Here is a 26,182-nt window from a genome sequence, read left to right as displayed (position 1 = left end):
AGTGATAGGACTCCCGGGCCTTCTTTCCAAGCCAGAGCCCACTGTGGCTGCTGTAGCCTCTCGGGAAAGGAGTGGTCTGTAGAGGGTGCGTCAAGTAGCCATGGGCGCAATTCTGGCCAGTCTTGTGGGGAGGGGAGAACTTTATGATCACTCTAGGCTGTGTTCATTAACTCACACTCTGCTTTCCCCCACTATCTTGGAACTGTGCACGATGGGAATCTAGCAGTTTTAAAGTGTATGCTGTTTTCAGCCCTTCTTTCTCTAGAACATTATTGCAGATCTGTTCAGCCTGTTCCTCTGCCCCCAAGAACCACATTGGCATCCGTCGTGACAGCCTGCAGACCGTTTGCACTATAGTCGGCTTGCTCTTCTGGCAAATGCCGTTGTGTAATGCAGACTGGCACTTGGCCTTTCTGGAGCTTGTAGTTATTCCCCTTTGGAGGGGTTGGAGCTCTTTGGCTGTAAAGTCTCCCCTGATTCTTCATTTCTCAGGCCTCCTGCCTTCCAGTCTCATGGAACAAGGCTGGGGTAAATAGAGCCCTTCTGGATCATCTGAATGTCAGATCATCCTGGGTCATAGATGAAAAATCTGAGGCTTCGGAAGGACTAGACACTGGGAATCCTCACGGTGAGAATGTCTAGTAATGTTTGCATTGATTTAGAAGCGACTCAAAATGTCCATTGATCTTGTCCGCACAGCCGGATTCTGTGTGTCTCCTGAAAGGTGCCCTCCTGCCCTGAGTTCGGGCTGTTGTTGAAGCGAGAGGGTGAGGCCGTGCAGCTTTCTCTTGGTGCTGGAGGCCTCTGTGTTCTGAAGGTCGTGGCAAGTGATGCCAGCGAGCACGGCAAAGGCATGCTCATACCGGCCTTCTCTGGGGCCCTTTCCATCACTGCCACCGCCTCTATGCCTACTACCTGTGGGGCAAACAAGTGCTTTCCCATGTTGTGCAGATTTCTTTGCTCAAGCCTCAGATGGGCATGCATGCTTAGTTGCTCAGTCATGTCCCACTCTTTGCAATCCCAGGGACTATAGCCTGCCAGGCTCCTCTGTCCATGGGATTTTTCAGGCAAGAATACTGGAGTGGGTTGCCATTTCCTTCTCCAGGGGGTCTTCCTGACCCAGGGATCGAACCCACCTGCATTGCAGGCGGATTCTTTCCCTGCTGAGCCGCTGGCGAAGCCCGCTGAGATGCACAGGACGCACTTCAGTATGTCGGCAGTTTGGGGGTAGGAACTTGCTCTTGCTCATGTTCATCACTCTGCTGTGTCTGCCCAGACAGATTCTGTAAAATCGATACTTAAAACAATGAAATTTGTGCACAAAGGAGGTATTGAAAATGGCCAGTATAATTTTCTTTTTCACTGAAGCAACGTGAGAAATGAAGGGACTTAAAGATGTCAGTCCGGAGAGTGACACCCACGGGTTTCCCAGAGAGGTTCTGTCTCCATTGTTGATCCTTAATCTAGGAAACTAGAAACTGCTTTTGTTGAAAGCCCCTTGAGCCAGTAGCCGCACATGCCAGAGGGAAGGGACACACTTCTCTTAGCAAATAAAAGCAGTCAGGAGCCTGTTCCCAGGCACGCCTGGCTAAGGCAGGCAGGCCAACCCCGCTGGGAGCAGTGCCCATTTATGGTGCCACCTTTGAATGGAGAGTTTATCAGAGTGAGAAGACAATCCAGAATTAAAATCACTTTGGACTCAATCTGGTCTTGTTCATCACCATTTAAACGGGCTTCCCCGTCCAGCACCACCGACAGGATTCCCCTGTAGCATGCTGCGGTAGAGAGAGCCGAAGTGTAGGAATCATGGAGATACTTGCTACTGTGCTGTTGACAGCCACCCAAAAAGTGTCTGCGCCTCCCTTTGATTGTCTGAGCAGTGGTGACCACAGTACCTTACAGGGCTGGCTCTAACCCACCTGAGTGTGTAGGGAACCACCTGCAGGACTTGTTGAAACTCAGCTTGTGGAGTGTCTCCCTCCTCCCCCACCAGTTTCTGATTCCATTGGTCTGAGGTTTTGCATTTCTAATGAGTTCGCAGGCGATTCTCCTGCTGCTGGCTGGCGGATAGCCACTAGACTAAGTGCTTTTCATGGTTTAAAGCTCTGGGCATATTACTGTCCTTCACCAAATACTAAATAACTGTTCTCTGTGGAGTCACTGTGTGAAAGGCCAGAGGTGAAGCCCACAATTCAGAAATCTGAGAGCCGCTCGCTGTCATTAGGTAGATTCAGCCTTTGCTCCCAAAAGTCTTGAGATCTCTCAGCCATATTCTCCCCTGGTCGCCGCTTGATAGTCTGTGTGGCTCCTTTAAGAATGTCAGTGAATCAGATTTTTCTTCCCTTTGGTGAGCTGTGATCATCTTGTTGCTTTCTGCTTTGGGTTCACCTTTGAACAAACCTTTACTCAGCCCCGTGGGTGCAGCGTGGTCCGAATTTGTCTTTCTGCCCTCTTTTCCCCTTTATAGAAAAAGCTGGGGCCTTAGCCGCTCTTGCCATGCCTGCTTGAGATGACGGCTTTTGAGGTCTTTGTCTTGATATGTCTCCAGACAGTTCCTTTCTCAGTTTGTTCATCTGCCTTGTGCAGAAACAGAACCGTGATGTCGTTCCTTCCCTTGCGGTTTATTTGAAATTATTTATAGACAGGTCGCTGGCTGCACGCTACCTCTTCTCCACCCCCACCTCTTTTTTTTTTTTTTTTTTCTGGTGCAATTTGACTTTAGGTAGTTGTTTCTTTGTGGTATGTGTGCCCTGCCTGAGGGCATACTGAGTGGAAGTGTTTTCCTGCTACCAAAACACTCACCAAAGTGGACAATGGGCTTCCCTAGTGGCTTAGATGGTAAAGAATCTGCCCATATTGTGGGAGATCCAGGTTCGATCCCTGGGCCAGGAAGATCCCCTGGAGGAGGAAATGGCAACCCACTCCAGTATTCTTGCCTGGAAGATCCCACAGACAGAGGAGCCTCACGGGCTTCGAAGCCCATGGGGTTGCAAAGAGTTGGACACGACTGAGCCCCAAAACTGCCACCACCCCTGTGTTCCTGCAACTGATTTCTTCTTTTGTTTCCTACTTGGTATTCACGTGTGGCGTCTGGCTGCCAGGCAGACAGTGTGATATCCGTCCCATCCCTGTTCTCATGATTCTACCAAGCCTTTTCCCTGCAGCCCTTCCAGGGCCTGTGTGTGAGTGTGTGTGTGCACAACAGCGGTGCAGTGGGGGTGAGAGTACGTACACACGGAGGTGCCAGCGCACCTCTTGTTCTCGCCCTGATTCCACATGTTCCAGCTTGCATAGGATTTAGTTTAATTTATACCCAGCGGGGGAATCTGCCCGTAAAACACACACACACCTCCATAAGTCTGTTTCCGCCGTTCACTGTGTGCCCAGCAGTTTCTGTGTCTTTAGAAAACATGTTGTGTTTCAGATCAGAGGAGGAGAGATGACACTAACCCTGTCGCTGTCCCTTGGAGCACAGAATCCATGCTTCTAGTCACGTTTGCCGTGAAAGGCAGTGCTATATCCTGATGTTCTCATTTCCATTTTCTCAGTGGCTTTATCTTTTAAAATGATAGTGTTGTGTTTTCGGCTCGCGGGTTCCTTTTTGGGAGCGGCGATGCCTCTAAGCAAGTGTGCACCGAGAGTGGGGTGGAGCAGTTCTCCAGAGGAGATGACTGGGGAGAGGGAATGTCACAGGATTCTTGCAAGGGCAAATAGGGTCAGTTCTCATCTGTGTTTATTTTAACCACTGTCAAGTGTAGAAAGGAATGCATTGGTTTACAGTCACCATGACAACAGAGGCTCCTTCCCGCTCCCTGCCCCTCCACAGGCAATGAACCCATTCATTTATCCAAGTGCCTCAAAATTCCATTATGTGCATTCCATGGGCTGTTAATTCAAGCATTTTGACAGAATGTTATTGTGCATTCTCTAAGAGTATTCAGTAGTGGCTTAATCCTGCTCAGGTCACCAAATACTTGTCTTGAACCACTGTTTCCTCATCTCTCTGGGGGCCATGAGAAGATGGACAGTCAACAATAGAATAGGGCTCCTCGGCTTTCTGTATCTGGGACATTTCTTTGACGTTTTGTGGTCTGTCTTAAATTTTTTCTTTCTGCTCCATGAATAGATTTGGGTTTGTTTTAATAGAAAAATGCTTGATTTAATACCAAGTTAAATCTTTCATTCTGGCTAGTTTATTTTAAATTTCTGGGATGTTAGGTTACATTTGAATGTTAGTCATTGGGTCCTGTCTTGTCTCTCTCTCCCCACCCCCCAACTTTATTGAGATGTAATTGACATGTAACCTTGTGCAGAGTTCAAGGTGTACAGCCTGATTTGGTGTGTGTATATATTATGGAACGATTACCACAGTAAGGTTGGTTAGTGAATTCGTTGCCTCATGCATTTTCATTTTTTAATGCACTTTTATTTTTTAATCTTTCAAATGTGGGATATAATATTAACTATAGTCACCATGGTGCACATTAGATCACCAGAACTTACTCATCTTATAACTGGAAGTTTTTACCTTGGCCATACACGCGCGCACACACACACACACACACACACACGCACTCGCCAATCTACTCTTGTTTCTCTGAGTTTGGTTTTTTAGATTCCACATGGAAGGATCACACAGTGTTTCTCTTTCTCTGTCTGATTTAGTGTGACACCCTGGGCGACCATCCATGTTGTCACAAATGGCAGAGCTTCCTTTCTAATGGCTGAATAATATTCCAGTACACGGGTCGCACATGTGTTCTTTATCCATTCGTCCTGTACATAATGCTGCAGTGGACATGGGGTCACAGGAATCTCTTTGCGATAGCGACTTCATTTCCTTTGGGTAAACACCCACACATGGAAGTGCTTGATCACCTAGTAGCTCTGTTCCTTTTTTGAGGAACCTCTGTGGTGTTTTGCAAAGTTAGCTGCACCAATCCACTCTCCCAGTGGCAGTGTGCGAGGGATCTCTTTTCTCCTCAACCTTGCCACAAAGTGTCTTTCTCAGGACGTTTTTCCCTGTCAAGTATTTGTACTTTGTTTTCACAGCCACTTAAAATGAGTTAGGTTCCTGGAAGGATGAGAGCCTGGAGGGCTGAGAGTCTTCACCTGCTGTATCTGTTTCTTTAAGTTTCACAAAGGTCTGCCTTCAGGCTTCGGGACTGTTTAGTTCAGTTCAGTCGCTCAGTTGTGTCTGACTCTTTGCGACCCCATGAATCACAGCATGCCAGGCCTCCCTGTCCATCACCAACTCCCGGAGCCTATTCAAACTCATGTCCATTGAGTCGATGATGCTATCCAACTATCTCATCCTCTCTGGTTCCCTTCTCCTGCCCTCAGTCTTTCCCAGCATCAGGGTCTTTTCCAATGAGTCAGTTCTTCATATCAGGTGGCCAAAGTATTGGAGTTTCAGCTTCAGCATTAGTCCTTCCAATGAACATTAGGGACTGATTTCCTGTATGATGGACTGGTTGGATCTCCTTGTGGTCCAAAGAACTCTCAAGAGTCTTCTCCAACTCCACAGTTCAAAAGCATCAATTCTTCGGCACTCAGCATGTTTTATGGGTCCAACTCTCACATCCATACATGACTACTGCAAAAACCATAGCTCTTGACTAGATGGACCTTTGTTGGCAAAGTAATGTCTGCTTTTTAATATGCTGTCTAGGTTGGTCATAACTTTCCTTCCAAGGATCAAGTGTCTTTTAATTTTGTGGCTGCAGTTACCATCTGCAGTGATTTTTTTGGAGCCCCAAAACATAAAGTGTCACCTTTTCCCCCTCTATTTGGGGCTCTGGGGGGCTCTAAAGGGCCCCCACTCAGCTCTCGGGCCCATGGGAGCCTGGCTGCTCCCCACACCTCTGCTCTCTAACCTGCTGGTTTTATTGTTTCATTGTGGAGCTAATCAGCCCAGAAGCCCAGGGGTGTGAGGTGGTCTTTGTAGTTGTTTGCTTTGAACAGGGAAGTCAGGAAGGAATAAACTGTACCTTTCTTCCTGGAAAGTTGTCTTCTGGTGAGTGATTGGTTCCCGAGTCTGTTTCTGTCCCAGAGGGAAGTGACTGTGGGGCCGGCTGCCTGGTGTGGCCCAGGCCCTGCGGTTAGTTGTCCTGCTCCAGAGGCCTACACTTCAAAGGCAGACGGCAAGGCGTTTGCCAGTTCCCTGGGAATCTAGAACACGGAGGTCTGACTTACCTGGTGGCATCAACAGCGCCAACAGTGCATTCTGTTTCTACCTGTAGAACTACTTCATGTAGCAGTTTCTGTGTTTAAACTTGTGTAACATGAAAAAAGAAAACAATAATTTGTGAGGGGAACCCCTGTGGAAAGACCCTGATGCTGGGAAAGATAGAGGGCAGTAGGAGAAGGGGGTGACAGAGGATGAGATGGTTGGATGGCATCACCAACCCAGTGGACGTGCTGCTACTGCTAAGTCGCTTCAGTCGTGTCCGACTCTGTGCGACTCCAGAGACGGTAGCCACCAGGCTCTCTTGTCCCTGGGATTCTCCAGGCAAAAACACTGGAATGGGCTGCCATTTCCTTCTCCAATGCATGAAAGTGAAAAGTGAAAGTGAAGTTGCTCAGTCGTGTCCGACTCTTAGCGACGCCATGGACTGCAGCCCACCAGGCTCCTCCGTCCATGGAATTTTCCAGGCAAGAGTACTGGAATGGGGTACCACTGCCCTCTTATTCCTGCTGCTGCTGCTATGTCACTTCAGTAGTGTCCGACTCTGTGCGACCCCATAGACGGCAGCCCATCAGGCTCCACCATCCCTGGGATTCTCCAGGCAAGAACACTAGAGTGGGTTGCCGTTTCCTTCTCCAATGGACGTGAGTTTGAGCAGACTCTGGGAGATGGTGAAGAACAGGACGTGCTGAACCAATCACTCACCAGAAGAAGCCTGGCATGCTGCAGTCCATGGGGTCATAGAGGTCAGGCGTGACTGAGTGAACAGCAACAACCCCTGTGAAATTAGATTGCTGTACTCTGCATCTCAGATGAACTAACCCATTTCAGAAAGCAATGGATAAAATCTGGGATATCTGGAATTGTGTGAAATAGACAAAGATGAACCTGGGGAGGAGCACAGATAGGGATTAACTGAGGAAGTGAATTGACCGTCTTTCTGCAACCCAGTGGGTTCCCAGGGTCAGCTGCTGGCTGTCATTGTGACGTTGTTATCACTGGTCTCTGAGGGTATTTTGGAGTTGGAGGGGAAAGGCTGGAAATGTTGTTCTACAGGCTCATTTACAGATTGGTGGAGGTGGGGCCTTGCAGCCCTTCCCAGGGCTGATGGATGGCTGGGAGGGTGGTGTTTGGCATTGTATTGACACAGTGGAAGACCGATGGCTCTTTGATCAAAGAGCGTGTTTAGGCTGGTGGAACTGGAGAGACTCCTTCTGAAGTGATTAGCTCTGCACCTCCTGGCCCCCATGGCCTGCCACCCGCATCTTTATGAACAGGATTCAGGTCCGTCCAGCTCACATCCTTGGCATTTTGCTAAAGCCAGCTATGGGGGTGGGGCGGGGGGAGATGCTTGCACTTTAGTAGCTTCTGTTTCTTTGAGTTAGTCATCTGGTTGCAGAGACGGGAAGGATGTCGTTGGTTTCCATGATGCCTCGGCACATCACGTGTTCTGACCATTCGGGAAAAAGTGACAGTTTTTCTCTTCTCTACCCCTCCTTCCTGCCATCCCCACAGCACCCTCCCTTAAACTGTGCCTAGTGTGTGCTCAGTTGCTCAGTTGTGTTCAGCTCTTTGCAACTTCATGGAGCCCGCCAGGCTCCTCTGTCCATGGGATTCTTTCTCCAGGCAAGAATACTGGGGTGGGTGGCTGTGCTCTTCTCCAGTGGACCTTCCGAACCCCAGGATCGAACTTGCGTCTCCTGCATTGGCAGGCGGGGTCTTCCACTGAGCCACCAAGGGTGCCTTAAACTGAGCCTTGGGATTCTCCTCTCCAGAGGTGACTCACCCGTGGTGGTGATGCAGCCAGTGAGAAGCAGCAGAAAGGAAGTTCCTTGGCCGAGTGTTTCATCAGTCAGTCACAGAGGTTTACTCGTCTCCTGGCCGCGCAGTGGAGTGGGAGAGAGCGCAGGAAGATGGCAGACCCACTGATGGGAAGCATCACAGACGCTGATCTTCCTGGTGCGGCAGGACCCGCGGAAGCTAGGTTTGAGTTGAGGGTTAAAGAAGACAATCTCAAGGGTTAGTCACTTTTTCAACTTGTAGCTCATAAATGTTGTTGACAGTTTGTTTTATTTACTATTGGCGGTTTCTGGTTTCTATCTGTTAAATTATTTCTACTCAAGCATACCCCCCACCCTCAATTTTCACAATTAATTAGGATCATGTAGAAACTTTGGATTCTTTCCATTTCTTTCCCTTCTCTCTCTCCTTTCTGTTCACTACCCTTCTCTTTTGTAACACCACATGGAGAAAATGAGTGGAACCTGGCCTCGTGGAGGCCTTGTGACAGCGCCTGGGACAGCAAGCAGGTGTACATGCGGCCTTCCTTGGAGGAGATGAGCTGCACTGCAGGCAGCTGCCCTGTGGCTTCATTGTTTCCTGTTTACAGACGGGAAAATGGGCTCGAGCAGGAAGGATTAATGAAGGGCTTAATTGAACTGGAAGTCTTTCAGTCCTTTGGAGTTGCTGAAGTGATGAAGCATACAGCTTGGGGGTTTATCTTGAGTCCTGCCTAAGGGGTTGGACTTTCCTCTGGTTGTTTCCTGGAGCTCAGTGGGAATCAGAATTTGTCATCGTATTTGAATGTCCCAGATGGAAAGGGGATAACTAGTCATCAACTGCACCCAGTGAAGGAAAGGGCTTGTTAGGATTTCTGTGTACCCCGAATCTCACCTCTTGGGGTTTCTGCTGCTGGCTTTGCTCAAATCCTTAGAAAGCCCTTTGAGCTGCTTTTTTAGCATCTCAGCAAATACAAATGTAACATCTTTGAAAAGGCATGATTAGTCATTCGTCTTATTAACAGCAGGTTGTGTTTGTTAAATGGATATAAGATGACATAGTTGATGACAAGGCTCCTTGTGAGACTGACTTTTCCCCTCTTGGAGAAATTTTGTGATGGAAGTGAGGTCTAGTCAGCAGACACTGTCGCCAGACTCCTGTGAGGGTATGTGTGAGCCACACACATTTATGGTGGGCCTGTGTGTCCTGTAGACGTTTGAGTGCTTGTCATCTGCCACCACCCACAGACGTGACCCTTACCACCTAGCACCCCCTGATTGCAGGTGTAGAGCCAGTGGGTTTCTATCCTGCAGTCAGTCTGGGACTCCCAGGTGGCTGGCAAGGAAGAACTGAGGTTGGCTTTTATTCTGGAAAGGGGCGTCTTAGACCCTCCCCCAGTGGGTTGTTAGGAGTGTGGATGAGAGAGGCTTGTATCTGGGTTGGAAGGTGTGAGTCGGCCTCCATTCCCCCGGCCTGTCTGGCTTGAGAGGTCACTCATCTGATTTGATACAGCAGTGCCGGTGGGAAGTACTGCTTCCTGAGCTGCCATGGGGCGCTGAACGTTGGTGGAAATTCAGCGTGTGTTCAGGGTATTCTAAGCCTTGTTAGAAGGGACAGTGAGTTCTGTGCCATGGCTCCATCTCAGCGCCTCTGAGTTGATACAGTTTCCTGGGTGGTGGTTTAAGCTTCTGGGCCTCTGTTGTGTCTGCGTGTCCCTCAGACTCTGAGCCTGGGCCGAGTCTGGGATGCTGTCAGCTCCCGTTTCTCACTCCCAGCTCACAAAGCACCAGCACCAGCGCCGGGCCGGGGTGGGGGTGGGGAGGGTAATGGCTCTCGCGTGCGTTAGTGCTGCCAGATTCTTTCACTATGGTCGTGTGTTCTGCGTTTAGGCTGCTGTCGTAAATCCAGGACTTCTCTTCCAGACATTCAGAAGGAGAGTGTGTGGGTTATAGTGCGTCGCTTCCTCACGGAACAAACTCTCCTCGGCACTCTGGGTGGCGAAAGCATAAGTGACGCCCGTATTTGGGAAACTACCCATGACTGTGTTTTAGCCTGCTAAATAAATTTCTGTCAGAACCCCAGAACTGTGAGAACCACGATACGTTACTTTAGTTTTGCCTTTTCTTACTTTTCTGAGTGGTAAAAATCACTTTTAGAGCAGGGAACGTATTTCAGCCCTAGGTGAAGGACTTTAAGCCCTAGGTGTATATTCAGTATATAAAATGTTGGATTGTGAGTTGCTATGTATTTTCTATATACAAGCAGGGAGCTTGAGTTGTAATTGAGTTGTTGGGTGAAAGGGTATTGCTAACATTGTTCTTCTCTTACTTTCTATAAACAGTGGCTGGTTTTTTTAGCCTGCTGTTAGATTTTAGTGCAGGTACTAAACATTGGTTAATGCCAGGCTTGTCATAAATCTGCGAAAGTCCAAATTCCCTTTTCAGAGTTGAGCCCAGACCTGGTGTCTGAAGACTCTCTACTGCCATCTATTGGTGTGTGTGATTGCTGCATGGGATTTCCAGCGGGCGGGGAAGTTGTCCACAATCCGTTTCTGTTTGCCATCCTTTAAATAAAGCAGATCCCTGTCCAAGAGGCAGAGGATGTGTGAAGCTGAAGGAAGCCTACTCCGTGCTTTCAGGGACTAGTTAGAGCTCTGAGCACTGACTGCTTTTGTGCTCTGGTTTGTTCTGTGCTGATGGAGTTTCTAGTCCCCCCCCCACCGCCACCCCCCCATGCAGCTCCATGGAGAATCTTTCTTGTGGGAGGTTTCCTCGGGATTGACTTCCCAGTTACAGTACTAGGAGTCCGCTGGACTCTGTTGCTTAATGAATGCACTGTGTAGCATGGCAGGATGAATTTCTGAGGGTATTTTTGCTTTCTCTTTCAAAGAAGAAGTAAAACACGATTCCTCCCCTCCCCAGCTGTCGTCTCTGCCAGGACCCAAAGAGTGTTCTGGTCGTTTGCAGCTGGGTATTGAGTAACCTAAAATTGAGAAATTGTTGGGGTTTTGTTGTTGTTGTTGAAATAGTACTTTTAAAAACAGTTGGCAGTCCCACCTCAAAAAGAGAATAGAAAGGCAGACCTGCGTTTCAGTTGGCTCGTTGCGGCTTTTACAACTGACCATCCTTCAGAGGATTCGTTTGCACCCTGTAACTGTAATACAGTAGTGTATTAGGAATTTCTTTGGCCAGATTCTGGCTGGATTAAGACTTTTAACATCCTTGTGTTGGTCTTCTGACTGGTGTTTATCCTTTTCTTACTTTTGCTGTAAAGATACAGTTTTTGCTCAAGACTGCCCTGAATGGGACAGACTGTGGAGAAGAGCATTTGCAGCGCCTGCATCCCGGGTTAGGAGTTAGGTCCCCGAGAAGGCGAGGGTTACACCGCCTGAGGGTGGTGAGACCCGCGGCTTTCCATTGGTGGTAAAGTGTAACACGTGTGACATTTGTGACTGACAGAACAAAAGGGCTTCGTTGCCGCTTTAATTGTTGATTAATGTTGATCCCTCTCAAATTTGACATGGTTGCTTTCGAGAGCACAAAAGAAGTCAGTGTCAAATATTTTCTTGATCATGACAGTCAGGATTTCCAGGCAGCCTTGGCTCTTTGACATTTGAGGATGCCGCATCAGACTTTAAAAAAGACCCCAAACCCGTAATTACATCATTTTATTAATGGGGCCGAATGTGGGCCTGCATATTGCTTTTCATACCGTCTGTGTGGGCTCCCAGCCTGAGATTCATGTGCCCAAGTAATGTTTTACTTAGGAAGACGCTGTATCTTGTAATTATTTATTCTCCTTTCCCTTCTCTGACCCTTTCCACCTGAACTAAAGAGAACGGAGGCTCACTTTTCTCGCCGATGCCTGCTTTTTGAGAGGGTGCAGTGTTTATGAGCATCTGGAGTGTCCGCCTACGTGGCAGTGGTTTGGGTTTGCAGTGCGTGCCTTCTCCTTGGTCTGGCCTTTGGGTAGAGGTGATGAATATACTCATGAGTAGTTAGTTAGGTTAGCCTTCCTGAGGGTGTCTCAGGGTTCTGAAGGAAGTTCATGTGTTTTCCTGAATGAGTGATTTACTCCTAATTGGGAGGACTGGGTCTTTGGAAAGCAGAGTGTAGATAGTATTGTTGTTGCTAGTTCAAGGGAACTATGGAACAACTTTTGGCATTGTGCCATCTTTTTTCCCCAGGTGGGGAGTGGGGTGAACATCTATATTTAAAATTTTATATTCCTTTCTAAAGTGCAAGCCAGTATATACATCTTAAGATCTGAAAGTTACCATGTTTGCTGTTTTGCCTGACAACCTAGTTAGGAAGTAGATGCTAACAGTCTTTAGCAGCACAGGCATTTTTGGAAATGTAGGTTTGTGTTTCCCACTTGGCACAGGCAGAAGATCAGAACTTGTCACCTAGGAGTATGAAATCATAGATGCAAGAGGATTTATTACAGGAATTACTATATTCACGTTTTAGAGGTGAGGTCAGAGGAGACTGGAGCTAGAAAGACCCTTAGTTGGCTCCTTTTCCTACGAGGTCTGTCCTCCCCCTCCGCTGCCCCGCTTTCCCCAGCAAGGAAATAGAGGCTTATTTTGCCCAGGGTCGCAAGTTGACCTGAACCAAAGCAGCCCAGGTTTTCTGATACCACGGTTCTTTCTCTTGGACCACTCTGACCAAGCAGACCTTTTAAAGATTCATCTCGAAGGAGATTCAACCAAAAATAAGTTTCTTTAGGTAAATCAGGTTCATAGCAAATTTTTACTCTAAATAGCTGCTTGTGTAATTTAATTAAGACAAGTGCTGCAAATATTTAACATCCTGTGGTTTTTAGTGTAAACAAACGATTTCATCTGTTTCTGTGTGAAGTAGGGCCCCTGAAACCAGTACAACACGATCTCCAGAAGTACCAGAAAGCAGGCATTCCAGGTAGCAAACCTCTGGGAGCCCCCGACCTCCCTTGACCTCCCTTTCTCCCTTTTGGTAGCTGAGACAGAGCACACCCCAGTTGGTGAGACAAGCCCCCATTGTAAGTGTGGGGTGGGTATGTGAGCGCAGGGGGATGGAGCCGGGGCTTTTTGTCTCTGAGTTTTCTCTGACTTGGTCTGTGCTAGCCTCTGGGTTCACTTGAGGATGTGTTTATTTTCTCTTTACTATACAGGATGTTTACAGCCATCCTGTGTGGTGTGCCCACAACTGCACTCGCATTTGAATTTGGTGGGCAGCCTGCCCTGGGCAAGGGGATATCCCCTGCCCGACCCCCCACAGTCTCCACCACACATACACACTTGGCCAGACACACCCACCCTTGTTTCTTTGACTGGCTGCCAGGTCTGTAGTGTGCGTGTGTGCGTGTCTGGGGGTAGAATAGAGTGGGTACTTATTTTGGGGATAGAAACACGGGAATTTTTTTTTGTTTGTTTTGAATAGGCCTTTCAGCAAGTTGGCAAGGCTTCAGGACCAGCTCCCACACTGCCACAAAGAGCCCGGCTATGCTGGTCACTCCACATTTGCCAGACATAGCATGGCGTCTTTTTTGAATGAACGCACAGCCTCCCCTCCCACCCAGGCCTGGCTCTTTGTTTAGAATTGGGATGTAATCTAAATAATTGGATTTACCAGCTTACATTTTTAATATTGGAAAATTAAGTTAATACGACAGTCTCTGGCGTACATGGCCCTCTGCGAGGGCAGGCTGGGCATTGCTCTAGACCTAGTGCCCCCTGCTCTCTGCCTTGTCCAGCTGAGTCGTGCGCATACCCGCATCCTCCTTGGGTTTGTAAACCATCAGAAATCCTGGACAGAAACGGAATTTAATTAACCTAGAAATTGCTGTTGTGCCATATTTAGGGCTGCCCTAGAGATTGAGTGCAGATAGCAATAAGCTGGTTAACTCTATGCTGCGGATAACCCCAGAGGAGACTTGGAAATGATGCGTCCCCATTCCTTCCCCCCCCCCCCACCCCCCCACCCCGCCTTCCCGGGGGCCACTGATGGCAGGCTGCCCTGGAACCTTCTCAGTGCAGGATTTGGGAGGGGGCAGAAGGAGACACCGGCAGAGTGTTACAAAACAAAACAATGTTTGGCCCAGGACTTTGGCAGCTATCAGTGGGTTTTCTTTATAAGCTTCGCCTTGCAATTTATTTGAGAACTTTGAAAATAATGATAGTGTTTATTTTGGTCTGCTGCTTTATTCCCATAAAGGTGCTCTACTTTTTTTCACCTAAGTATGAAATCTATTTGTTGATTTATTTGGGTCAATTTATTTTAAGTGACCAAGCAAAACATTCTTTGGGCTGTTGACCCCCATGCCAACTAATCCCACATCAGAGAAGGATTCTTCTGTGTCCCTTGGGGCATGGAAGAGAAAAGAGAAAGAAGATTGACCCTCTACTCCCTCCCGCAGCTCATCAGAAAGTACACACAGCCTGTGATGAGTAGTGGTGGTCCCGTGTGCAGGGGTATGTAGCAGGGCCTTCCGCCTGGGCCAGCAGATTGTGGCCTGAGGCCAGCTGTGCTCTGTGTGGATGCGTGCAGTGCAGCGGCACGCCTTGGGGCGGGATGGCACCTTGTAACGCAGGCACAAGTTGACAGACAGGACCTGGTCTTCATCTGCTTTTGTAGACGATGCTCCTAATGGGCAAGTTGCTGCATAAGTTCTTAGTAAGCAGTGGCAGTGGTTGTGATCAAAACTGACTGCTTCAGCAGATCCTTATGAAACTGGAATAGCGAGACTGAATTCCAGTGGACTTTGGTGGCTTCCCTGATAGCTCAGTTGGTAGAGAATCCGCGCAGGAGACCTGGGTTTGATCCCTGGGTTGGGAAGATCCTCTGGAGAAGGGAAAGGCTACCCACTCCAGTATTCTGACATGGAGAATTCCATGGACTGTATAGTCCATGGGGTCGCAAATAGTCGGACAAGACTGAGTGACTTTCATTTTGGTAGCTGTATCCTGGGATGGCCAATAACTTAACTGGGGGCAGCACCACAGGCGTCTCCTGTAGCTCTAGGGTTTGTTTCACATCCATCCAGCTATCTCCCCGCCCCTCTGGACTGCCCTGCAGTCTGATGCTCTGATCAGAAATGAGTGTAATTCCTGGAGAATGAATGATGAGTTGAGCCTCGCGGTGTTCCTCCCCTCCCTCTCAGCACCTTCGGAAAGCTTGCCCTCAACACACAGCATCCCATACGTGCAGAAAAGGCCATAAGGGGGCGACTGTAGGCATGCCCGCTCTGTAGGCCCTCGAAGGGCAGAGGGATGAGCGATTGGCCGTGAGGGGCACGGCATTGGAGAGTGGCTCAGTCTCTCTGAGGAGGTGACTTTTGAACAGAGACGTGGGAAACGTGACTTGGTAAAACGCAGCAGACGGGAATGTTCCCCTCGCTAGATTATGGGAAGAAACCAGCCCTGGTGAGATAAAAGGGAAGAACATTCCAGTTGGAGGGAGCAAGGGCCCTTGGGAACCTGGGAGGTTTATTTCTGCATGGAGCTACACTCTGGGGGATCAGATCAGTAAAGCGACTTTCACTTTAACACATTTTCCCCCCTCCCTTTTGGGGCATGTTTGTTTAAATGGGATTCTTAGCAGCAGGGCTGAACTTTGTCATGACTGGGTTGCCATGGGGGCTTCTGTACCCAGGAGCTTCTAGAGAAGGGACACCCCAGATGGCCTTAACCTTGACAGGGGTTCAGATAGCAAGCTCTGTGTTTTCTGAGCTTGCTGTCTGAGTTGTTTAGTCCTTTATTTGACTTACCCACATTTATGCCATGAAGGTGAGGAACAGCGATGATTTGATCCAAAACCACGTCTGTACCCTCACCCTCACTGCCTGTTGACTCTGGATTTTAACACACTGTAAATAAGAGGTTACCCTCAATGTGTTTATCCGTATATGCATGTATCTACACGTTTCTTCCTCAGTTGCTTTGGCTTGCTGGCAGGTTTGGTTTAGTTGGTTTCGTTGACCTTCCTGGTGCAGAGGACTTTTCTGTAAGGAAAATTTCTTCCTTGATGAGTTAATAAAATAACACAGAAGTGAGTCTTGCTCCACTTGACACGCCTGTGGTTTCTGTGGGGGACAGACGCCCTCTGTATTTTCGGCGTTCTGGCTCTTCGTGCATTATCAGTGGGCAGTAAGGACCATCCTGGCTAAACTTCAGCCTGAAAGCCTCTGGCGGTCCCACATTCTGCTGTTTTCTTCCCTGTGGCTCCAGGAACCCTGTTCTGTCTCCAACCCCACCCCCTGGATAGCTCTGTATTCCCTTAGTTCAACCAATAATTATTTTTGGGGGGCTGCACTGGGTCTTCGTTGCTGTGTGCAGGCTTTCTTTAGTTGCAGCAAGTGGGGCTACCCTCTAGTTGGGGTACACAGGCTTCTCACTGTGGTTTCTCTTGTTCTGGAGCATGGGCCCTAGGCACAGAGGCTCTGGTTGGTAGTTGCGTGTCACGGGCTGGGTTGCCCCACTGCATGTGAATCTTCCCAGACCAGGGATCGGACCTGTGTCCCCTGCACTGGCAGGACTCTCAACCACTGGGCCAGCAGGGACAGCCTAACCTACATTTTCATTTTTATGTGTTTTCACCTTAGTAATGAAATGGAAGGTGTTCTTGGTCAAAATGTCACCTGGTGGAGGGGTGAGTGGGTGCCACCTTGCGGTTATGCCCAGCCGCTGAGTGCCGGCCCTCCTGGAGCTCCACCGCCCTTGGTGGGGGTCTCATCCTGCCTGCCCTCTCCTGCAGCCCAGCCTCCTCCTTTGCACAACACCTCTGGAGGCAGATAATGTCATTCTTCAGCACATCTGCGCTTCCCCACCCCGCTTTCTGTGCTGATTTAGTAACATCCACTCATTTCCTTGTATCAGACTTTCTGGAATGAATCGCCTGTCCTGCAGACGTGGCCACGTGGCTAAGAGCACCTCCTCCATGGTTTCCCTGAGTTGTGTCATTCAAACTCTCTTGTCCCGTGGAGGCTGCAAAACAAAGTCACACCTCTGTTAATCCCCCGGGACTCTGCACACAAAGCCAGACCACAGGCCTGCCCTTTCTGGGAAGCACAGATTCTTCTGGTCTCTTTAAACAAGATATTGGTTTGTCTGGTTCTTCAGTTCCTGTTTTCATCTGGGTCTCACAAATGCTTAATCACTTGGGAGCTTGGCTTATTCCTCTGAGGAGTAATTTATTTTACTGCCGTTTTTTAATCTCTCATGCCCTTATTTTTCATAGCCTCCCTGAGAAAGTCATCAGGCAAGCAGTGCCTTTACTTGAACAGCAGTCGGCGCGTTTGTCTGTGAGGCTCTGAAACTGTAGCATGTTCTGCTGTGTCCCGGTCTGCCATCTCTGTTTCGTGTTTGTTTTTCGTTCAGGCTGGGCCAGCTTCTCATGATAATGTGTGATATTTGTCGTTGCTGACTTTTGTAAAAGCAACAAACACTGAACATCCTGTTCATGCGCGGGCGGTATTTCTGTAAAGCCCCTTTAATCTGCCGAGCGTGAGCTGTGTCCATTTAAATAAAGATGTACACATCATAAAGTGGTCAATTAAAACCCCTTTCAGCAGGAAAGCATGGTGGGGGTTTTCTTTTCACGTGATGGGAAGGTTGGCGGAGAGGAGGAGCTTGTCTGAAGAGGAGCTAGTCATCTTGGGCTCAGTCCTGCCGAGGGTGCCAGGACCTGGAGAGCGTGTGGCTTGTTGGACCACTGTCTAGTTTCCTGTGTGCTCTCCTTTCTCCAAAGTGATGCTGCCGAGGGCACAGGCTGTGTGCTGCCTGGTGCCAGGGAGTTGAATACAGCAACTGAGTGAGCGGCGAGCACATTTAGGTGGTTGAACAGAGTGATGTCTGTTGAATAAATCTGGGCTTGTAGTTTACGTCTTTCATTTTTCCTCTAGAGTAATTGTCTCATAAAAACATCCATTTGTAAAAGACAGAGAATCTAAAGTGATCTCAGTTTGAGAAACACAGCTCTTCTCTGATTTTGAAGCGAACTCTAGACATAGTATCATTTTATTTATAAATACTGATATTTCCTTTTGCGTTTCTAAAAGACAGGGTTTCCCCATTTCCACATAACTACAACATTATACTAGGAACAACCCCCCCCCCACACACACACAGTTCCTTTATTTTGTCACATATCCAACCCACCCGCAACCTCCACCCCCAAAAGAAACAGCTCTTAAGTCTCTGAATCAGTCACCCCTTCCCCCTAGCTGATCCTTCTGGAAGGTCAGTCCCTTGGCTTGGTAGGCAAAAGCTAATAGGCAATTTATGATAAAGGTCAAACCAGTTATACAGAGGGTAAAAGTCCTCAGGTAGAGAAAGAAAAATTAACTTTAGGAAAGAAGTAAAGAAACCTTTGCAAGGTTCACTAGGATTCAAGTTAATAGATTGTCTGGCATGTAAGGGGCTAACAGTGGCGGTAATTATCAGAGAACCCACCTGTCAGTGCAGGAGAATAAGAGATGTGGGTTCGATCCCTGAGTTAGGAAGATCCCCTGGAAAGGGCATGACAACTCACTCCAGTATTCTTGCCTGCCATGGAGAAGCCCATGGACTGAGGAGCCTAGTGGGCTACAGTCCACAGGATCGCAAAGAGTCAGACATGACTGAAGTGACTTAGCAACACGCATGCATGCTGACTCATAAAATTGTGTAAATGTACAAGATCGAAGCTGTGATTTGTAGACACCAAGTGGATAAATTAGGAAGTTGATGTCTATGTAGGATGGTAATAGGGAAGAGGCCTGAAGGTAGGTTAGTTAAAGCCAGTTTTTTTTAATCCCTCAGGATTTTAGGCTTTCTGTGCAGGCAGAAGGTAACCCATGATTTGGCCATGAATGATGGGTTTTGAATAGACTAGGAAAGTAGATCTCCCCCACCCCCGCCTGTATTATATGCTTTAATTAGTGTAGGGAATTCATGTGGCTGGATTGGAGTCACGAAAGCCTAGAGGTTAGGGTGTAAGACCAGGTGGGTGACAGACCAAGGTGGGTGGAGTGTCCTTACACAGTATGAAGGGGGTCATGCATGTGTTTGTGACAGTATCCTGTGAGTTCAGACTGTTAAGTAAATGTGGCAGGTGGTATACAGAAAGCCGTTAATCCCATATCATCTAACACGGCATGCTGGCTTTGAAATACCCAGGCACACACATGGTTTGCACAGGCATGAGCTTGTGTGCACACATACACACATGATCATGGTGTATATTATATGTCAGTTTAGAAAACGCAGCCTTTTAAGCAAATTTATTGCCCTTTAAAGCAAGCTTGTGGTTTATTAGAGTATGTGAGATATACAGAACCTTAATTAGAAACAAAGAATTTGCATGAAACAAAGAGTCTTTCTTCCCTTTGTGTCATGATTTTATTGCTGCACGTAGATCTATATCTTCTGATCTCCGCTTAATTTCTTTTTAATTTTCTCTTGCTCTTCCAGGCCCAGGCTGCAAGCACAAAGGAAGTTTGCTCAATCCCAGCCGAATAGTCCCAGCACAACTCCAGTCAAGATAGTGGAGCCATTGCTACCCCCTCCAGCTACTCAAATTTCTGACCTCTCTAAAAGGAAGCCTAAGACAGAAGATTTTCTTACCTTTCTCTGCCTTCGAGGTAAGACTCTGTTGCCAGTGTGAGGGGGGCGGCCTGGTTGAAATAAAAGGGACAAGGTGTCACCCCGGGTGTCGGCGTTGACTTTGGTCTCTCTGCTGCACACCTGCGGCTCCCCAGCCTGGTTGACCTGTGAAAGGAGGGGCTCCACCAAGAAGGTACTTGAGTCTTCTTTCTCTTTTCCTCTGGTTCTTTGTTGTTGTTGTTACTGTATTTATTTATTTGGCTGCACTGGGCCTTAGCTGTAGCATATGAGATCTCCTTTCCTGATCAGGGATTGAAGCCAGGCTCCCAGCCCTGGGAGTGTGGGGACTCGGCCACTGGACCGCCAGGGAAGTCCCTCCTCTGATGCTTGAATCGCCTTTTTTTGGCCTCTTAGCACACACTGTCGTGTGTAGGTTCACGTTTTTATAATTGACTTCTCCCTGACATCCGGTTAGCACCTCTGTCACCTCACCATCACACACATGCTTTTGCTAACTTGGCTTTCTGTTTTGTAATTTTTATTATTATTATTATTATTGGTGGGCTGATTGTGGATGGGTGTGAAGTCCCTTTTCCTTTTGTGTCCTGAGGTCTGGGAGTAAGCCACGCTATGGTGGGAGGGCTTACTTCCGCGCGCGCTGGTGCGCCTCCCCCCGCCCCCTCCCCCTCCCCCAGCAACGCCCCCCATCACACACACTCACTCCTTGGGGAGAAACAGCAGTAGAACCTTCTAAGCGTAGGTAAGAGTGGAAATACATAGGAATGGAACTGATGAACAGGAGAGCATGGTGACGATGCAGTTTTGTAATGAAGGATGAGTTTGGGTTTACATGGCCTCATTTTGGGAACGTGTTTACCCCGGGAACGCAGAGAGGAGAACACAGGGAGGAAAAGGAGGTTGCGGAGTCTCCATTTTGGGCAAGAGTATCATAGGCGGGGATTCTTCTCTTAATCCTGCTGGGGGCAGTCTGTCAGTCTGTCCTTTGATGGTGCTCAGGTTGGTCACTGATTGCGGGGGAGTCTGTCAGGCTTTCTCACTGTAAGTGGACCCTTGGCAGCCTTTGCAATTTATATGTATTTCATTGGGAGACTCTTTGAAACTCTCTCTTTCATTTCTCAACAGACTTGATATACTCATTTTTTGGTGTCTGTGTGGACTCGTTTCCTGTTTTGTTTAGAAGGTTGTAATCTGTTACTCTCCTTTATTTTGATGTTTGGGTTTCCCAGATCCCGTCAGTGGAGCCCCTGCACGCTGGCACCCTTGACCTTCGATGTTCCCCTGAGATCCTCCCATCCTGGCCCCCGCACAGCAGAGGTCCCCGGGCTCATCTCACACATCCCCTCCCTCAGGCTTGCCTGGGCCATTTCTCCAAGGAGCCCTGTTTACTCTAAGGAACATCTGCTCTCCTGAAGTTGGGATCTGGGCCTGAGGTGTGCTCACAGCTATTGGAGGGAAATGCATTGTGTGTGTTTGTGTGTGCTTCCCTGGTGGCTCAGCTGGTAAAGAATCCACCTGCAATGTAGGAGACCCCGGTTCAATTCCTGGGTTGGGAAGATCTGCTGGAGACGGGATAGGCTACCTACCCCCTCCAATATTCTTGGGCTTCCCTTGTGGCTCAGCTGGTAAAGAATCTACTTGCAATGTGGGAGACCTGGGTTGGGAAGATCCCCTGGAGGAGGGCCTGGCAACCCATTCAGTATTCTGGCCTGGAGAATCCCCATGGACAGAGGAGCCTGGCGGGCCGCAGTCCATGGGGTTGCAAAAAGTCGGACACAGAGTGACTGAGTACTCATGCATGTGTGCAAGGGTGTGTATGTGCACATGTACACATGTGCTCGTTAAGTATATATATTTGTGTCTCTAGATCTGTTAAAATCCACGAGTGAGCACCAGTACCTCTGGTTTTAGTTTAGAACCAAAGGGTTCACTCTGGTTTTCTTTTTTCCATATTAAACTTGGATTAAGCTGGCTCCTGTTATATCTACAAATTACTTATCGACCCATTTTTTTCCAGAGTGTCCCGTGCCCATCTCTGCCGCCATCCTCCCCATGGAGTTCACTTAGCTCCGACCCCATGAGTGTGCTGCCCATGTGTGAACACGTCTTTACCCTGTTGGGGCTCTCACAACCCACACCAGCTTCTCTGGTTGTCCTTCACCCCCACCGCATCCCACTCAGTTCGCTTTCGGACTGAATTGTTGGCCAAGGGAAGATAAAGGGCTGCGGTTTTTGTTTGACTTTACAGGCTATTGATAGTCCTGGAGACTCTCAGGACATACAGGAGGAGGGTAATCGTGTTCCGGTGTGGACCACTTGGCCCTCACGAAGGGGAGGGGGGGTGGCGGGGCCTCCTGCCAGCATCTCCTTTGGGTTTGATGTGGCTGCTTGCAGATGGAGCCTAGTGATCCTGAGTGTTGAGAGTGGATGGTGTGAAAGCCCAGCAGGAAAGAGGTGCAGGATTGGCTGTGAAGGGTGAAAGGAAGACAAGAGGCGAGGGTGACGGGCAGGTGATGAGGCTGCTGTGGGGTGGTGTCATTGGTGATGGAGGGTGAGTGGGACCAGGTGCTTAGAAGGAGGAATTTGAGCTGAGGGGATCTTTGAGGAGTCAGCAGTGCCTTTAGCAACTGGGTGACTCAGGTCACTAATTAAAGCTCTGCATCAGTAGAACTCTTCTGCTGTGTCTCTAATGCCACTGAAGCCAGATCTGCCCTGGAGCCATGCCTGCACTCTTTACTTTCCTACAGGAAGATTCACTGATCGTGCTCTATTCAGTTCAGTTCAGCTGTTCAGTCCTGTCCAACTCTCTGCGACCCCATGGACTGCAGTACGCCAGGCCTCCCTGTCCATCACCAGCTCCTGGAGCCTACTCAAAGTCATGTCCATTGAGTTGGTGATGCCATCCAGCCATCTCATCCTCTGTCGTCCCCTTCAGTCTTTCCCAGCATCAGGGTCTTTGCCAGTGAGTCAGTTCTTCGCATCATGTGGCCGAAGTATTGGAGTTTCAGCTTCAACATCAGTCCTTGCTCTATTAGGATGTCAGAAAACTGCTCTGCCGATTATGGGTTTTAGTTCTGAACATTTCTACCTGTGGAGTGAGTGTGACTTGTTTTTGGAGAGGAATTTGTGTGTGCAACGAGCACCTGTTTATGCACAATTTTGTAAAATCGTATTTTCTGTGCTTTTGGCGATTGGGGGAGGACCTTGCTCGGAGAGGCATGCTTATTATTCAGGTACTTGGCATCTAGGGAAAACATCACATCTGGGGTCTTTGGCATTGACAGACTCTAGACGTAGGAGAATCCTATCTTTTCATAGAGTTTACTTCTTTCACTTGTCAGATGGAACAAACATTTCAGGAAATGAAACCTAAGATGTTTTTAAAAATAATTTTGGAAAAATGCTCTGAGGCTGGAAAAATATTCCTACATTGATGAGCCAGACAATAAAACAGGTTTTGTTGTTCGTTTTTAATTGATACACAGTAAGGTTCTGACACAGAATGTTGTACTCTCTTACTCTTCCTCCTGAACTTTTTAGATTTAAGGTATTTTATTGTAAAAGCCTTGAATTTGTGAGGTCAAGTGTGTTTATCTGATACGGCTTTCCTTAAAGCCTCAAACGACAGGTGACACACCGAGTACCTCGTGTTCCTGGAAATGTGGTGCGTTCGGTGGTATTAGCCAGCGTATTTTAATATGGAATTGTTTGAGCCAATTGAAACTTGCATTTTGAAGTGAACAAGGGTCACATAGACAATGTCTGTTGTAGTGGCACTTCAGTAATTTCCTTTCAGGTTCAAATGCAAAGTCAAGTGTTAAACTTTTTTTAGTCATAAAACGATTTCATGTTCCACTAGGGAAGATCAGTGGAAAAGAGGGAGAAATAGGCCAAAAATCAAAAAATCAAAATACCCTTCCCTCCAGTCTCCTAGAGCCAGGCACTGTTTACCACCTCCTCAGTGGAAATACCGCTGAGCCTTCTGTGCGCACATAAGCCCCACAGCCCAGATGGAGCTGCATTTTCTCCTGGCAATCGGGCTTCTGTTTCAGTGTCACGTAGATGCCCATTCCATCGTGTGGGCGGCCCATCCTTTATCTGATCCTCGGCTTACACGTAGATGTGTTTCTAACTTGTAGATATCGACTGCTGGTGACACTTGAATTTGATGAACTTTTTTTTATACCTGCAATCTAATTCTGTTACTGCTTTTCTGGCTGGAGTTCCAAGCCAGACAGAGCTTGTCTGAGCCCCAGACTTCACGTTCAGCCTCAAGAACCGAGCCGCTCCATCACCCTTGGGTGGAAGCAAGCACAGATCCAGTAAAAGCTCAGTATTGACAGGAGAGAAAGCCCGGCTGCAAAAATCATGCCGGAACCGGAGACCTGGAAGCGATGTTTGTTGCCAGGGATTGCACATCATCCTTTTCTCTGGTCTTTAGTTATCCAGAACAGCTTCAGTGCTGATTTGAAATATGGAAGAGAATGGATCTTGGGATGGAGAGAAAGCTGGCTCATGGAGTTCTTTAAGTCTTGGTGTTTATTACCCATCAGTGACCCCCAGCAAACCCAAGACCCCCCCTTCTTCCCACAGCTTCACAGAAAACGGGTGAGGAAAAAACTGTGCCATTAATAATTCTGACTGAGAAGAGTGTGTTCATGTCAACACACCAGCCAGTTGTTCAGAGATAAGCTTTAGAGATTTAAAAAAAAATCTGTCTTAAGGCAGGTAGGGACCTTTCAGCTGAGTTTGGTAGGACTCTCTTCTTTACTGCTAACCTGGTCCCCTGAAACTTCCAAAGAATAAGCAAGCGTGATGGTGCCAGCCAGCCGGTGTGTTTGCTTGCTTTGTCTTTATCTTTAAATGGCTGCTTTGGAGAGGGTCTGCCTGGGTCCAGCCAGAGGCATAATTAGTCTTTTTCTTGGGGTGTAGATCTGCAGAGAAGGGGGGTTGTACCATCGCTGCATTTTTTGTCATTGTTGTTCTTAATGAGTTCTGTCATCTTCTCTTTGTTCTATGACTATTTGCAGATTTGAAAATCGAACAGTGGAGCAGCGGCAGGCTAAATGAGTCTCTTATTTATATTTTTCTCTTTTGGGGGCAGTGCAAATAAAGAGGATCCCTGAAAATACACACCTACATGCTTGCTTCTTCTGACCCTGGGCATCACAGGCCAGCCTCACAGGGAAGAAGAGAGCTATTTTCCAGGAGGAGTTAGTAGGGAAGACCCCCGCCCCCCCCCCCCCCCCGCCCCCTCCCGCAGCCCTGGTGAAGCAATCCTTTCTGTTTGGGGACCACTTGCCTTTTGTTTCCCAAGTCCTAGAGAATCTTCAGCTATCACTTGTCATTGAGTTGCTAATTAACTCGGCCTCTATTGAACTGTTTTTCAGTGCCAGAAACTAGAAAACAGAGATTACAACAGGAAAGCGTGATGGGGGCAGTGGACTGGCCTGGCATGCAGGTGTCAGAGTGGCTGTGCCGGGCAGAGAGGGCACAGGTGGAGCGGAGGGAAGGGCACCCTGCGCAGGCTCTAGCAGGGAGCTGGCCTTACAGACAGAGAAAGGTCTGCAGAAGCCCCTCCCAAGGCTGGGCGGGTGACTTCGTGGCTTGGAGAGCTGGCCCCTCGTTAAAGCAGAGAGTCTGATGTGTTAGGTGCTGTGGGCCCAGGCTGACGGGGAGGCCTCACGGGTCTAGACCTTTGTTGAATAAGCTGATCGTGGCGGCATTGGAAAAATGGATCAAGGTAACTGAAGCCTAAGCAGTGGGCTGTTGCAGGAAGACAGGCAGGAGGCCGATGGATGCTCGTGGATCCTGGGCAGGTGACTTAAAGCTTTCGGCCTTGGTGTCCTCTTTTGTAAAATGGATGTGCAGTCAGCATGTGGTTGCTGTGGAGTTAGACTAAATTGCGGGTGCAAAGCGGGCCAGATGGGGCCTGTGGTACCATCCAGCCCCTTGGTATTCCCTGGTAAATCTAGGAGATGAACAGGGAAGGGGAACAGGTTCCTCCAAGTGACACGGAGGAGGGACAGTTTAAAAGACCAGCCAAGGAGAATGCAGGTACCGGAAGAGACAGGCCACCCGTGGAACTTTCTAAAGACAGTCGCCAGCTTTATCGGCAAGGCATGCGTATTTCGATAGAATACTGACTTTGGGTATTGAGGTCAATAAATTGTAGGTAGGGCAAATGCAAAAGCCTGGGGTGATTTAGAGGTCACAAAATGAAAGGGGATTAACCTGCTAGAAAGCAATTAAATAATCCTCCGATTGCGAGGAGCACCATGGCTCTGATAATGAACTTGCTTGAGCGAAATGGGAGTGCTTGATGGAAGTCTTTGGGGAGCAGGGACCTCTGTCACAGTGGTACACAACTCTTTTCTGGATGAATCCTTTTGGGGAGGTGTTGCATCTTAATTTTTTGGGAGGGGTAACAGACAAAGTGATGTTCTCGCTACCCTGAGGATTCCAGTGGCTGTCCTCACGATTCTTCACACTAAACCAGCCTTATGTTCCTCATACGCTTGGTTTTCCAGCAGAGTCTGTACACTTGGCTGAGTTGTGCTGAGCAAGCAGTTTATTTGCCAGAAGAGTTTATCAGGCTCATTATGAAGAAATATGAAACCATCGGCTCCTGAAGCGCC

At 48.3% G+C, this 26,182-nt stretch overlaps 1 protein-coding gene across 16 annotated transcripts in view; it reads left to right on the top strand.

The window, feature by feature from the left end:
• JARID2 (jumonji and AT-rich interaction domain containing 2) overlaps positions 1-26,182 on the top strand; it is a 231,140-nt gene that overhangs the window by 154,717 nt on the left and 50,241 nt on the right. For 14 of the 16 annotated variants that reach the window (XM_069563841.1, XM_069563848.1, XM_069563839.1 and 11 more), the window contains one exon: positions 19,395-19,564. In XM_069563841.1, coding sequence (XP_069419942.1) covers positions 19,395-19,564 — 170 coding nt within the window. Of the gene's footprint in view, positions 1-7,698; positions 8,207-19,394; positions 19,565-26,182 lie in introns of those variants that run through there. The other 2 variants (XM_069563849.1, XM_069563851.1) reach the window with 2 other exon arrangements.

Source organism: Ovis canadensis, chromosome 20 (assembly GCF_042477335.2).
Source record: "Ovis canadensis isolate MfBH-ARS-UI-01 breed Bighorn chromosome 20, ARS-UI_OviCan_v2, whole genome shotgun sequence".
Lineage (NCBI taxonomy): Eukaryota > Metazoa > Chordata > Mammalia > Artiodactyla > Bovidae > Ovis > Ovis canadensis.
This window is presented reverse-complemented; position numbering and strand designations above follow the sequence as displayed.